Consider the following 11,288-nt stretch of genomic DNA (forward strand, 5'->3'; position numbering starts at 1 on the left):
TTTCTAGCCTCATGATAGACAAGCCTTCTTCAGCCGAGAGGAAGAAACTGAGGGGATTCAAGGCAGCTGAAGCAAGCAGGGGGAAAGGTAAACGCTGTGTTGAACTTTCTGAATCAAACAGGAGAAAAGACTATTTTCACCCAGAGGAAGTTGGGGAAGAGACCCTGCCAGGTTGGAAGGATTTAGGATTACGAGTTGAGAGATGTCATTAGTCTTTCTTTGGGATTTGGGGGAGTGGCAAGGAGACCCCAGTACTGTTCACACAGGCCTCTTCCTCCTCAATCTAGTTCCAGGGATGTAACACCACCCCATCTGGCCACAGCTATCGTTTCTAGGCTACCCTCAATCCATAGCGCTGCAATACCAGTCTCCACCCACCCGCCCACCCTCTCTCTCTGGAGGGCCCATGGGGCACGTGGTCCTCCCCTCCGCCACGACTTGATCCACGGTGAGCAGGTGGAGAGAGGCTGGGGATCCCAGGACCTCCTCAACGAGACATCATCTTCACAAACTCTGCAGAAACAAAATTTATGGTGAGGCAGAATCGGTATTTGTGTGGGTTTTTTTTTAATTGTTGAAGTATAGTTGATTTATGGAGAAGGTCATGGCAACCCTCTCCAGCATTCGTGCCTGGAGAATCCCCATGGGCAGAGGAGCCTGGTGGGCTCCAGCCCATGGGGTCACAAAGGGTCAGACACGAGTGAAGCGACTGAGCTCGCACACATGCAGGTGATTGACAATGTTGTTAGTTTCGGGTGTACAGCAAGGTGATTCAACTATCATTCCTTTTCAGATTCTTTACCCATACAGGTTACTACAGAATACTGAGTAGAGTTCCCTGTGCTCAACAGTAGGCCCTTATTGTTGATCTCTTTCCTATAGATTATATAGATTAGTGTGTATGTTAATCCCAAACTCCTAATTTATCCCTCCCTCACTAACTGAGGCACCTGTTTGTAAGAGCAGCTGTCATTAATTTTTTCAGCCCTTACTACATGTCAGAAACCACAAGATCTTTGGGAAATTAACGACTTGATCCCTCTACACCTCGATTTCTGCTCTTTACCTTATAAGATCTTTCAGATGGTTTAACAATATAATGCTTAGAAGACACAGTCAGAGTTCAGTAATTAGTCATTGTGAGTCTCTGATTTCATCTTTTCAGCCAATCCGGGGGAGTTAAATACCATTTTACAGATAAGCAAGCTGAGGCTGGTGAGGTTGGCCAGTGTGCCTGAGATCGTGTAGGTGGTGAATGGAGAATGGAAGGGACCCAGGTTGTACCTGACTTTGCTGTGACTCAATGTCAGGTGAACTTATTGGTCCCACCCAGGTCTCAAGGCACATCTGTCCTTCTCTTGCCTGTAGTTGACCTGAGGGTCAGGTTCCTCAAGAATTCTACCTCTTCCAGATTTTTCATTGATGTCTACTATGGGGCTTCATGGATGCATTTGAATACCAAACTAAGAATTTTAGACTTTTGCCTTATAGACAGCAGTCAGATGCTGAAATTTTTGCACCAGAGAATGTCACAGTGAGACCCTGGCATGCCCTATTTGCATCTCGCACAGAAATGGCCCCCATCCCTTCCTCTCAAGACGCCAATCTTTCTCATTTATTCAATCACTCAACGTGTGTATGTCCTCAGTCACTCAGTTGTGCCTGGCTCTTTCGTGACCCCATGGACTGTAGCCCAGCAGGCTCCTCTGGCAAGAATTTTCCAGGCAAGAATACTGGAGCGGCTTGCCATCTCCTCCTTCAGGAGTCTTCCTGACCCAGGGATAAAACCTGCATCTGCTGCGTTGGCAGGCGGGTTCTTTACCACCTGGAAAGCCCAATCACTCAATACACATGTTGAACTCTGTGCCAGGAACTGGGGGTATAATGATGAACCATTTCGTCTGTGGCCTCAGAAGGAAACAGGTAATCAACGATTGGAAGCTATCATGATGTCATGTGTCAGCATCACCGCAGAGGCGACTGTGGGTGTTATGGGAGCTCAGGGATGCTGAGCTTGGCAAGAAAGATGGGGAGGGGGGCACCAGCCAGGGGCATAACTGAGGTTTAACCAGTGAAAAGATGAAGGCTGCTCCAGAGAGCACACAAGCAGACGAGTCTGTAGTGCACAATTTCCTTTAGCTTTTTGCTAAAACTTTGGGAGAAAAGCGTCATCCTTACCCCCATTTTGCAGATGTGAAATCTGACACTGAAAGAAAGTGACTGGGATAAGACCACATCATTAGTAAAAGATGATCCTGAGCTTGAACCCCATGAATCTGACCCCAGCGTCCCAGCAACTAACTAGCCCACTCTCCTTTGGATGGGAGTTTCTGTTCCTAGGACAAAGGTGCCCAGGGAACAAGGAAGGGATGGGAAAGGTGGAGTCAGAATCAGCTTCTGGACAGGGTGTTCCAAGGAGTGGCCAAGTGCAGATATTAAAACAAGGAGAGGTGACAGGCATGAGCTTTTGGAAATGACATGGGCAGAAAGTGAGACAACGAACAGTTCCAAAATCTAACCCTGCCTCCTCCAACTTCAAACTGAGGGAGAATGAGAAGGAATGGCCAACTTGGAAAAAAAATCACCCTGGGGAGATGTCTGTCCCCACACAGCGTCACCTTCAAAGTCGACAGTGCCGTCTCCATTAATGTCGGCTTCCTGGACCACCTCGGAGATCTCCTGGGACGTGAGCTTGTCTCCCAGGAGCCTCTGCATGGCCTGCTGCAGCTCCACCAGTGTGATCTCCCCGTCCCCGTTGGCATCAAACTGAAGCGGAGCACAGGGAACAATATTAACCACAACCACCACAATAATAAGACAGTGTTTATTCATCACTTCCTGTGAGTCAAGAACTCAGCTGAAGACAAACAGCAAGGACCTACTGTACAGCACAAGAAACTCTACTCAACATCTTGTAATAACCTATAATGGAAGAGAATGTTTTTAAAAAGAATATATATATATATATATATATATATTTGTATAAGGTGGCTCAGATGGTAAAGAATCCACCTGAGGTTCAGGAGACCCGGGTTCGATCCCTGGGGCGGGAAGATCCCCTGGAGAAGGGCAAGGCTACCCACTCCAGTATTCTTGTCTGGGAAATCCCATGGACAGAGGAGCCTGGCAGGCTACAGTCCATGGAGTCGCAAAGAGTCAGACCTCACTGAGCAACAAACACACTCTAACTGAATGACTTGACTGTTCACAGAAACTAACACAACATTGTAAATTAATGATACTGCAATAAAAATTTTTTAAAAGAGAGAGAGATAGGCGTTTCCTGGTGGTTCCAGGGGTTAGGACTTGGTGCTTGGGGCTCAATCCCTGCTGGAGGAACTAAGATCCCTCAACTTGTGGCCAAAAAAAACCACTCAGTTAAGAGGTTTGGTACATCATCTGCTAAATGTCAGCTCCTTAAAGGCAGGTTCAAGGACTCCTGTTCCCTGTTCCATGCTTACCCCTTAGGATGCTGCACACCTTTTTAAAAAATAAATTTGGCTACACTGCACTGCCTGCAGGACTTGGGTTCCCCGACCGGAGATCGAACCTGCGCTGCCGGCAGTGGAAGCGCAGAGTAATGACCACCGGACCACCAGCGAAGTCCCTGCACACCTTTAACCTACTAGAAAGTCTTAGAATGTCAGTTCTATGTCCAAACATGTCTGGGAGCCAACTGTCCTCCGGCTACACCGATACTAACGGGGTTCAAACCACAACGCTCCCCTGCCTGGATCATGGCCAACAGCGTCCTGTCTGGTTCCAGCTGCCGCTGTGGTCCTACATAACCTGTTCTCTACCCGTCAGAATTTGACATTCGAGTTCATTTAAAACACCAGTCAGGGACTTCCCTGGAGATCCCGTGTTAGGACGCCACTCTTCCACTGCAGGGGGTCCGTGGGTTCGATCCCCAGTCAGGCACCAAGAGCCCAGGTGCCACGTGGTGTGGCCAAAAAAATAATTAAAATTATTAAAAACAAGAAACTCCAACTGGTCTAGTCCCTCCCTAGCTTAAAGTCCTCCGGTGGCTTCCTATCCCACTCAGAAGAAAATCCTGCCACCGCTCCACAACAGGCACGCCCCTACGGGGTGGGGACCTGCCTTCAGCACCTCTGAGACTTTGTTTATCTCAGCCTCCTCTCTCTCCGGCTCGCGCCTCTCCAAATAGGACAGGCTTCTTGCTCGTCCTCAGACTCGCCCTCCTGCCTTCCAGCGCCCCTACCTGCTGCTTCCTAATCCTGAGATCCGATTTCCCCTAGAGTAGTGCACTGTCCGGAAGAAATACGGGAACCTCGCCGGTAATTTCAAATTCTTCTGAGCAGCCGTTTCCTCACCACACACATTTTAAGGGAACAAGTGGAATTAATTTTTTATAATTGATTTTACTTTAAAATATCATTTCAGCATGTAATCAACTTTAAAAGTATTAACAGGGCCTTCCTGGGTGGTCCAGTGGTTAAGACACTGAGCTCCTACTGCAGGGGGCCTGGGTTTGAGCCCTGGCTGGAAACTTAAGATCCCACTTGCCCCACAGAATGGCCAAGTAAATAAATAAAACGTCTTTTAAAATTTATTAATGAGCTATTTTACATTCTTGTTTTTTTCTGGGATTAAACCATTTTATTGATGGGCTTCAGAGGAGGATCGAAGGGCTGGGAAGGCAATGAAATCAGATGTTTTTCTCCCTTTTGGAATCTCCCCAGCTTCATAGTTGCTGAAAAGCTGTTATATTCTTTCAGTGTTGTATTTCATAAGACTTAGTATAATAACCATACTGAATACTATGTCCTTAGCATGGCTAGTTAACACACCCAGCCCCCAAGGACACTTAAGCTAAAACACTAAACCTTAATCCAGCAGGTATCTTACACTCAGAGCACATCTCAATTCAGACACTAAATGTTGCAAGAAATACCTGATTTGTGTTTAAGTTTGGTAAAATTAATAGTTGAGAAGGTAGATTGGCATACCAAGTTGTTCCAAATCGAAGTTTTCCAATAATCACTATAAGTATTCATTTTCAGATTTCAATGAACTGAAATTATATTCCATTGAATAAAAATAGAAATGAAGAAATTAACCAAAAGTAAAGACAATTATATATATGTATATGGACATATTGCAAGTCTCATTCATTGACAGGTGAGTTCTTTACCACTGAGCCACTAGGGTTTTGTCCCCCATTAATGACTAATCATAGATCCCTGGGGTCTCCTCTCACTACCTCCAACATTAGGAAACTCACTTCCTTGAAGGCATCTCGCATCTCCTGGACACCAATCATCCCAGCCGTTTCTGCAAGCAATTTGGGGGTCATCAGCTCCACAAAGTCGTCAAAATCTACACGGCCACCCACTGGGGACAGAAGAGGCAGGTCTGGTGAGACTTCATACGCCCCTAACCTTCCATTCCCTCACTTTGCCCTTCGACTCTGTTCAATAGATCTGCTCCAATCTCTCTGCCTTCTAAGAGCTCCCTCTTTCAGCCAGCTCAAGCCCTCTTGTTCTTCTCATCTGAACAGGAGCGGGACGTACAGCGTACTAACTGTTGATGTGACCTTTAGGAAAAATCTCTTAATCGGTTCAGATCTATGCTCCCTCATCTGCAGATCTAGAGAAGAGACAGTATGAATTAAATAAGCACCAAATCCCTTCCAGAGGTGAATCTCCTTGAATTCAGTGTTGTCTAATCAGGAACATGCTCAGATGCAAACCGAGGAGCAATCTTATCAGTCAAAAAATCAACTCTGGTCTCCATCTAAAGACCCATCTTTTTTGTTACATTATTCAGCAACATTAGGCTCCAACTCCGAGTGTGTTTTCAGCATCAAATACAGGTCCAATCCTGCACTCCACTGATGAACCTTAGTGGAGATAGCAAAGACCTATATTTAATAAGCATTTACCTGTATTAACATCTTTATCCCTTCCTTTCTACAGTCTCACTAGGTAAGGAGTGATAACATCTTCACTGCATGGATGGGGAAACTGAGATTCAAGAGTGGGGGCTAACTCTGCTTCTCATAATGACTACAACTAGTAAACAACAGAACTGGAACTTGAACCCAAAATCTATCTTAAAAATCACCCTTTTAGCCACTTCAAATGCTCCCTCCCTAAGTACAGTCTGAGCTGTTTTCTTCCACACGTCTAGCCCTGATTTCCTCCTCCCCATCTCCAGCTCTACTCTCAACCTCCATATCCTTCCTGACTTCACTCTTAACCCTCCCCCAAGGCCCGGTCATTCTTCCCACCCCCAAGCCTCACAGTTCATCCGGATCTGCTGGCCCAGTTCAATCAGTTCCATCTCCGTGGGCATGTAACCCATTGTCCTCATGAGATTCCCCAAATCCTTACAAGAGATGAACCCATCTCGGTCTTTGTCAAACTCAAGAAATGCTTCCCGGAGCTCTGAAAGTTAAGAGACAAGAACTTTGGGGCAACTTGAAACAGTCACTGGGGGAAAGGAGCATCCCTTGAAACTGTCAATGAGGCACAAACTCAAGACTCCTCAAAAAAAAAAAAAATTATAAAAATGTCCAAAAGGAGAGATATATGAAGTGTGTTAGCAAGAGGCATAATTCTCGAGACCACCAAATGATAGCACTGAAGTCCTTCACATTGTTGGGTGAAGTAATGAGAAACTTCAAAACCACCAAGAAAAAAAAAGAACAATTTTGGACTTATCCTTAAAACTCAGGCATCATTCATGGGTCTCTGAGACACTTAGGGGTCAGGATGGCTTCTGAACACTTTGGGAAGTACTTAAACTGCCACAAAATCACAGTTGAGTGGGAAGAGAGAGTGATGTAAAATTTTTGTGCCAAGGGATTTATGCTGAAATGTACAAAGGAACAGAGGGCAGGTGAATGAGTGGATGGTGATACGGGGATGTCTGGGGGAGAAAGTGTTACCTTCAATCTCATCTGGTCCCAGTGGTCTTTCCTAGAAAGGAATGCGGGGGGTGGGGGCAGGATTTGGAAAGAGAATCAAGAGACCCACATTCACTTCTCCAAACACGTCTCATCCTCATCCTTTCCTGGTCCTTTCCGCTTCTCCCTCCCCTCCACCCTTCTCCCCTTCCTTCTCCCACCTCCTGACTCCCCTTCCCTGGCTATTTGCTCCTCCCACTCCTCCTCACCCCTTCTCATTTCCTCTCTCCCATCCGTGAACCTTGGTCTCTCTTCTCCTGCCTTTCCCCAGTGGACATCCATCCCATTGTGCCAAAACAGATCCTGGAGGCCATGAAATCCAATCTCCTCCAGATGAGGAAGAGTCAGACTTGGAATCAGTTAACATATTCAGAGTGCTAACTGTGCCGGGCTCCCACAATCATTTCATTTCAACTTCAGAACCACCCTGTGAGGTCGAGCCAAATACCATTCCCATCTTACTTAAGAGAAAGCTGAGGAACAGAGAGGTTAAGGAACCTGTCTGAGGTCACACAGCTCATAAGTGGCTGGGTGAGAATCCCTTGGTGTAAGAGCTGTGTTCAGTGGCTCCCAGGCAGGATGAACACCGCCAGCATGACCAATTTCTGAAACCCTTTCATATTGCTACTAGCCACGCCAGGACATACCTGAAGGGTCAGGCTTGAGCACGTAGCACCTCCCCAGGAAAATTCCATCAACCCCTGGCCTCTTTCACCCCCGATACCTCCCTTTACCCTTGGAGACTTTTTCCCACCTTCTCTCTTTTAGTATCCCCTTCCCCCCTCCAGCTGGGGCTTCCCTGGCAGCTCAGAAGGTAATCTGCCCGCAATGCAGGAGACTCAGGTTCAATCCCTGGGTCAGGAAGATCCCCTGGAGAAGAGAATGGCAACCCACTCCAGTATTCCTGTCTGGAGAATTCCATGGACAGAGGAGCCTGGCGGGCTACAGTTCATGGGTCGCAAAGAGTCAGACATGACGAAGCGACTAATACTTTCACTTTCCCCCCAGTTAGTTAAAGACTAACACTGAAAAGCATGCCCACTGGAATCAAACGGTTCTGGCCCTGCCATTTACTAATTGTCAAAGCTTAAAGCAACGGGCTTCATGACTCACAGCCTTACCTTCCACATCTATAAAATGGGAATGAAGGTATTACGGACCTCATGAGTCATTGATTGTGAGGATTAAATAATATCAAGAATGCAAAACCCTTTGCACAAGTCTGGGCACACAGCAGTGACTTAAGTGGCAACTACAGACTTCCCTGGTGATCCAGCGGCCAAGACTCCGTGCTACCGGTGCATGGGGGCCAGGTTCGATCCCTGGTCAGGGAACTAGATCCCACGTGCTACAACTAAGACCCAGCACCAATTAAAAAATAATAAACGGCGGCTACTGTTATCCCCACCACCACCACCGTCGCTGGCATCACTATGGGTGTCCGTAGAAAACAATGATGTTGGTCAACAGTGACGTCACCCCAGTTCCCCTTTGGTCTCCTCTTTCATCTTCCACCTTCCAGTCCTGACTTCCGAGTTCATCCTTCCCTCCCTGACCCATGTGTCCCCACCGTGCTCCCTGGGATTCTTTAACCTTCTCAGGTCATGCTCTACCCCCCTCTCGCCTCTTCCACCTACCGGTCACAGCCCTTCTCTTCCCTGCATCCCAGCTCCCTTCGCCCTTCCCACCGTCCTTCCCCGTCGCCCCCAGCCTCACCCGCTGTTTCTCCGCGATGCCTTTTCTTAGGAAGATGCAGGCAGGACCCATGGGAAACTGCATGGAGGGCGTCATGGTGGAGCTCATCAGGCTCCGATCTCAAGAGGCCGCACCCCCCCCCCCGCCGACTTCAGGTCCCCCTTTGGTGGCTCAGCCTCCTTTGCTTCTCCGCCAGTCCTCGGCCAACTCTGCCTGCCTCTGCCCCGGTCACCCTGGCTCCCTTGGGGCTGTGACAGCTGGGTGGGAAATCTCTTCTCAAGTTGGGGAGGGATCACAGCTGTTCCTGCCTCCCCATCTGGCTTGAGGGAGACTGGAGGGGGGAGGGGGGGAGCCAGTGTCAGGCTCTGACCTTTTATCCCCAGAATAGAATTGGAAGGGTAGTTGCAAAAACGAGGATTAGAGCGGAGGGCATCCATTCATACAACGTTCCAACAGGCACGTGGCGTGATCGGCCTGAGCCTGGCCTCTGCTGGCCTTTGTGCAAGTGAAGATGGAGAGCACACGGCCCCTGGCTTCCAGGAGCTCTGGAGTAAGCCAGGAACGTGAGTAAATGAGCAGAATGCGAACATCACGTGACAACCTGACTTTGGGAATAGGCATGTATAGTGGCTGGTTCAGTCGCCAAGTCGTGTCCGACTCTTCGAGACCCCCATGGACTACAGCACACCAGGCTTCCCTGTCCCTCACCATCTCCCAGAATTTGCCCAAGTTCACGTCCGTTGAATCGGTGATGCCATCCAATCATCTCATCCTCTGTTGCCCTCTTCACCTTCTGCCCTCAACCTTTCCCAGCACCAGGGTCTTTTCCAGTGAGCCAGGAGGGTGGTGTTTGCCCTTCCTCTGCTCATTTCTTCCCTTCCCTTCCTTTTTTCCTGAACATTTCAGGGCAGGAGGGGCAGGGTAGGCATCCACACTGATGTGGGTAGTCAGAGGCCACAGTGAAGCGATAGAGAGACTTCCCTGGTGGGGGAATTTAAGACTCTGTGCTTCCACTGCAGGGGGCGCAGGTTCAATCCTCGGTTGGGGAACTAAGATCCCAAGTGCCACGTGGTGTAGTCAAAAAAACAAAAAAGAAGTGGGTGGGTTTGGAGGCAATAAGGGTTGCGTGGCCCAGAGTGTTGGGGGCTGGGAAATTGAGGATGAACCCACGGAAGAGCAGCCTGGTACGGGATACTGGAGCATGAGCTGGGTGACGAGGTTTATCTACACGCGGGCATCACCTCATCTAGGGTAAGGGTTTGCACTCTGGGCAGAGTGAAGACATCCACTCATGGAGGTGGCGTGGTGCAGGGTGTTGAAGCCAGATCATGGCGGGCAAGGCGTCCCCACAGGAGCAGACAGCAAAGGAGAAGGGAGATTGCTTACACATGGGATTATACTAGGGATAAAGGGAATCGGGGTTCTCGCTGCTGGAAAAGGGAGTTTTTAATACAGAAAGGGGAAAAGTTAGAACGAGCTCTGTGGTGTTGGATTGGAACTGGAGGCACTGTTATGCACTCATGGACTTCAATATATAGGGAGGGATACACAAATAAACGGGCTTCCCAGGTGGCACGCTGGTGGTAAAAAGTGCCTGCGTTCCAAAGCAGATGTAAGAGACTCAGTTACAATCCCTGGGTCGGGAAGATCCCCCTGGAGGAGGGCACCACAACTCACTCCAGTAATCTTGCCTGGAGAATCCCCACAGACAGGGGAGCCTGGTAGGCTACAGTCTATGGGGTCGCAGAGAGTCGCGTACGACTGAAGCAACTCAGCACGCACACTTACAAATAAACACAGACATCACTGTGTGTGTAGGGACTCGGGAACATATATTCTCCAGCTAAGAGGACGCACCCTAGTATTAATGAACACTTCTAGCTTCCAGACTTTGACCAATCTTCACCAAATAGCAACCAAGACTCCTGGAAGCAATGGCTGATTTCAGGTCTGGAGCAAGACAAGTATTATAAGATAAGCCCAAAATGTATGTCTTCTCGTCCCATAAAGCAGGAATGTGCTCAGAGTTATGGGTCATGCCAAAAGAACACAAGAGCTTCCCTGGTGGCTCAGTGGTAAAGAAACTGCCTGCCAATGCAGGAGACCCAGGTTCCATCCCGACTGGAGAAGGAAACGGCAGTCTACTCCAGTATCCTTGCCTGGAGAATCCTGTGGACAGACGAGCTTGGTGGACTACAGTCCGTGGGGTCTCGAAAGAGCTGGACACGCCTTGGCAACTAAACAACAACAAAAGCTTGAAGAAGCTCCACTGGCCATTTGATGGGCAATTTGAAAATCAAAAGAATAACAAACTATGTCAGATAAATAGGGAACCGGGAGTCGGTACAAATATCAAAAGTTTGATAATACATAGATAGCTTAAAGCACCTCCACTCAAAATACTGGGCTTCCCAGGTGGCACTAGGGGTAAAGAACCCTCCTGCCGATGCAGGAGACAGAGACACGGGTTTGATCCCTGGGTTGGGAAGATCCCCTGGAGGAGGGCATGGCAACCCACTCCAGTATTCTTGCCTGGAGAATCCCCATGGACAGAGGAGCCTGGCAGGCTATAGTCCATTAGGGTAGCAGAGAGTCAGATGTGACTGAAGCGACTTTCCACACATACACGTACAAAATACTAATTTCAAAAGGGTCACTTTAT

The 11,288-nt window shown here is 48.3% G+C and overlaps 1 protein-coding gene across 2 annotated transcripts; it reads right to left on the reverse strand.

The window, feature by feature from the left end:
• Positions 1 to 487: 487 nt before the first annotated feature.
• Positions 488 to 8,710, reverse strand: CABP5 (calcium binding protein 5). 2 transcript variants are annotated; one of them, XM_068992750.1, is made up of 7 exons: positions 8,648 to 8,698; positions 8,029 to 8,031; positions 6,914 to 6,944; positions 6,267 to 6,410; positions 5,246 to 5,355; positions 2,619 to 2,766; positions 488 to 513 (listed from the first exon to the last, which is right to left on the reverse strand). In XM_068992750.1, exons 1-7 carry the CDS (start codon positions 8,696 to 8,698, stop codon positions 488 to 490), a joined length of 513 nt encoding a protein of 170 aa, XP_068848851.1. The 2 variants fall into 2 exon arrangements, with proteins under 2 accessions (XP_068848851.1, XP_068848850.1); XM_068992749.1 differs by lacking the exon at positions 8,029 to 8,031 and having other exon boundaries at positions 8,648 to 8,710.
• Positions 8,711 to 11,288: the final 2,578 nt, after the last annotated feature.

Source organism: Capricornis sumatraensis, chromosome 20, assembly GCF_032405125.1.
Source record: "Capricornis sumatraensis isolate serow.1 chromosome 20, serow.2, whole genome shotgun sequence".
Classification (NCBI taxonomy): Eukaryota; Metazoa; Chordata; class Mammalia; order Artiodactyla; family Bovidae; genus Capricornis; species Capricornis sumatraensis.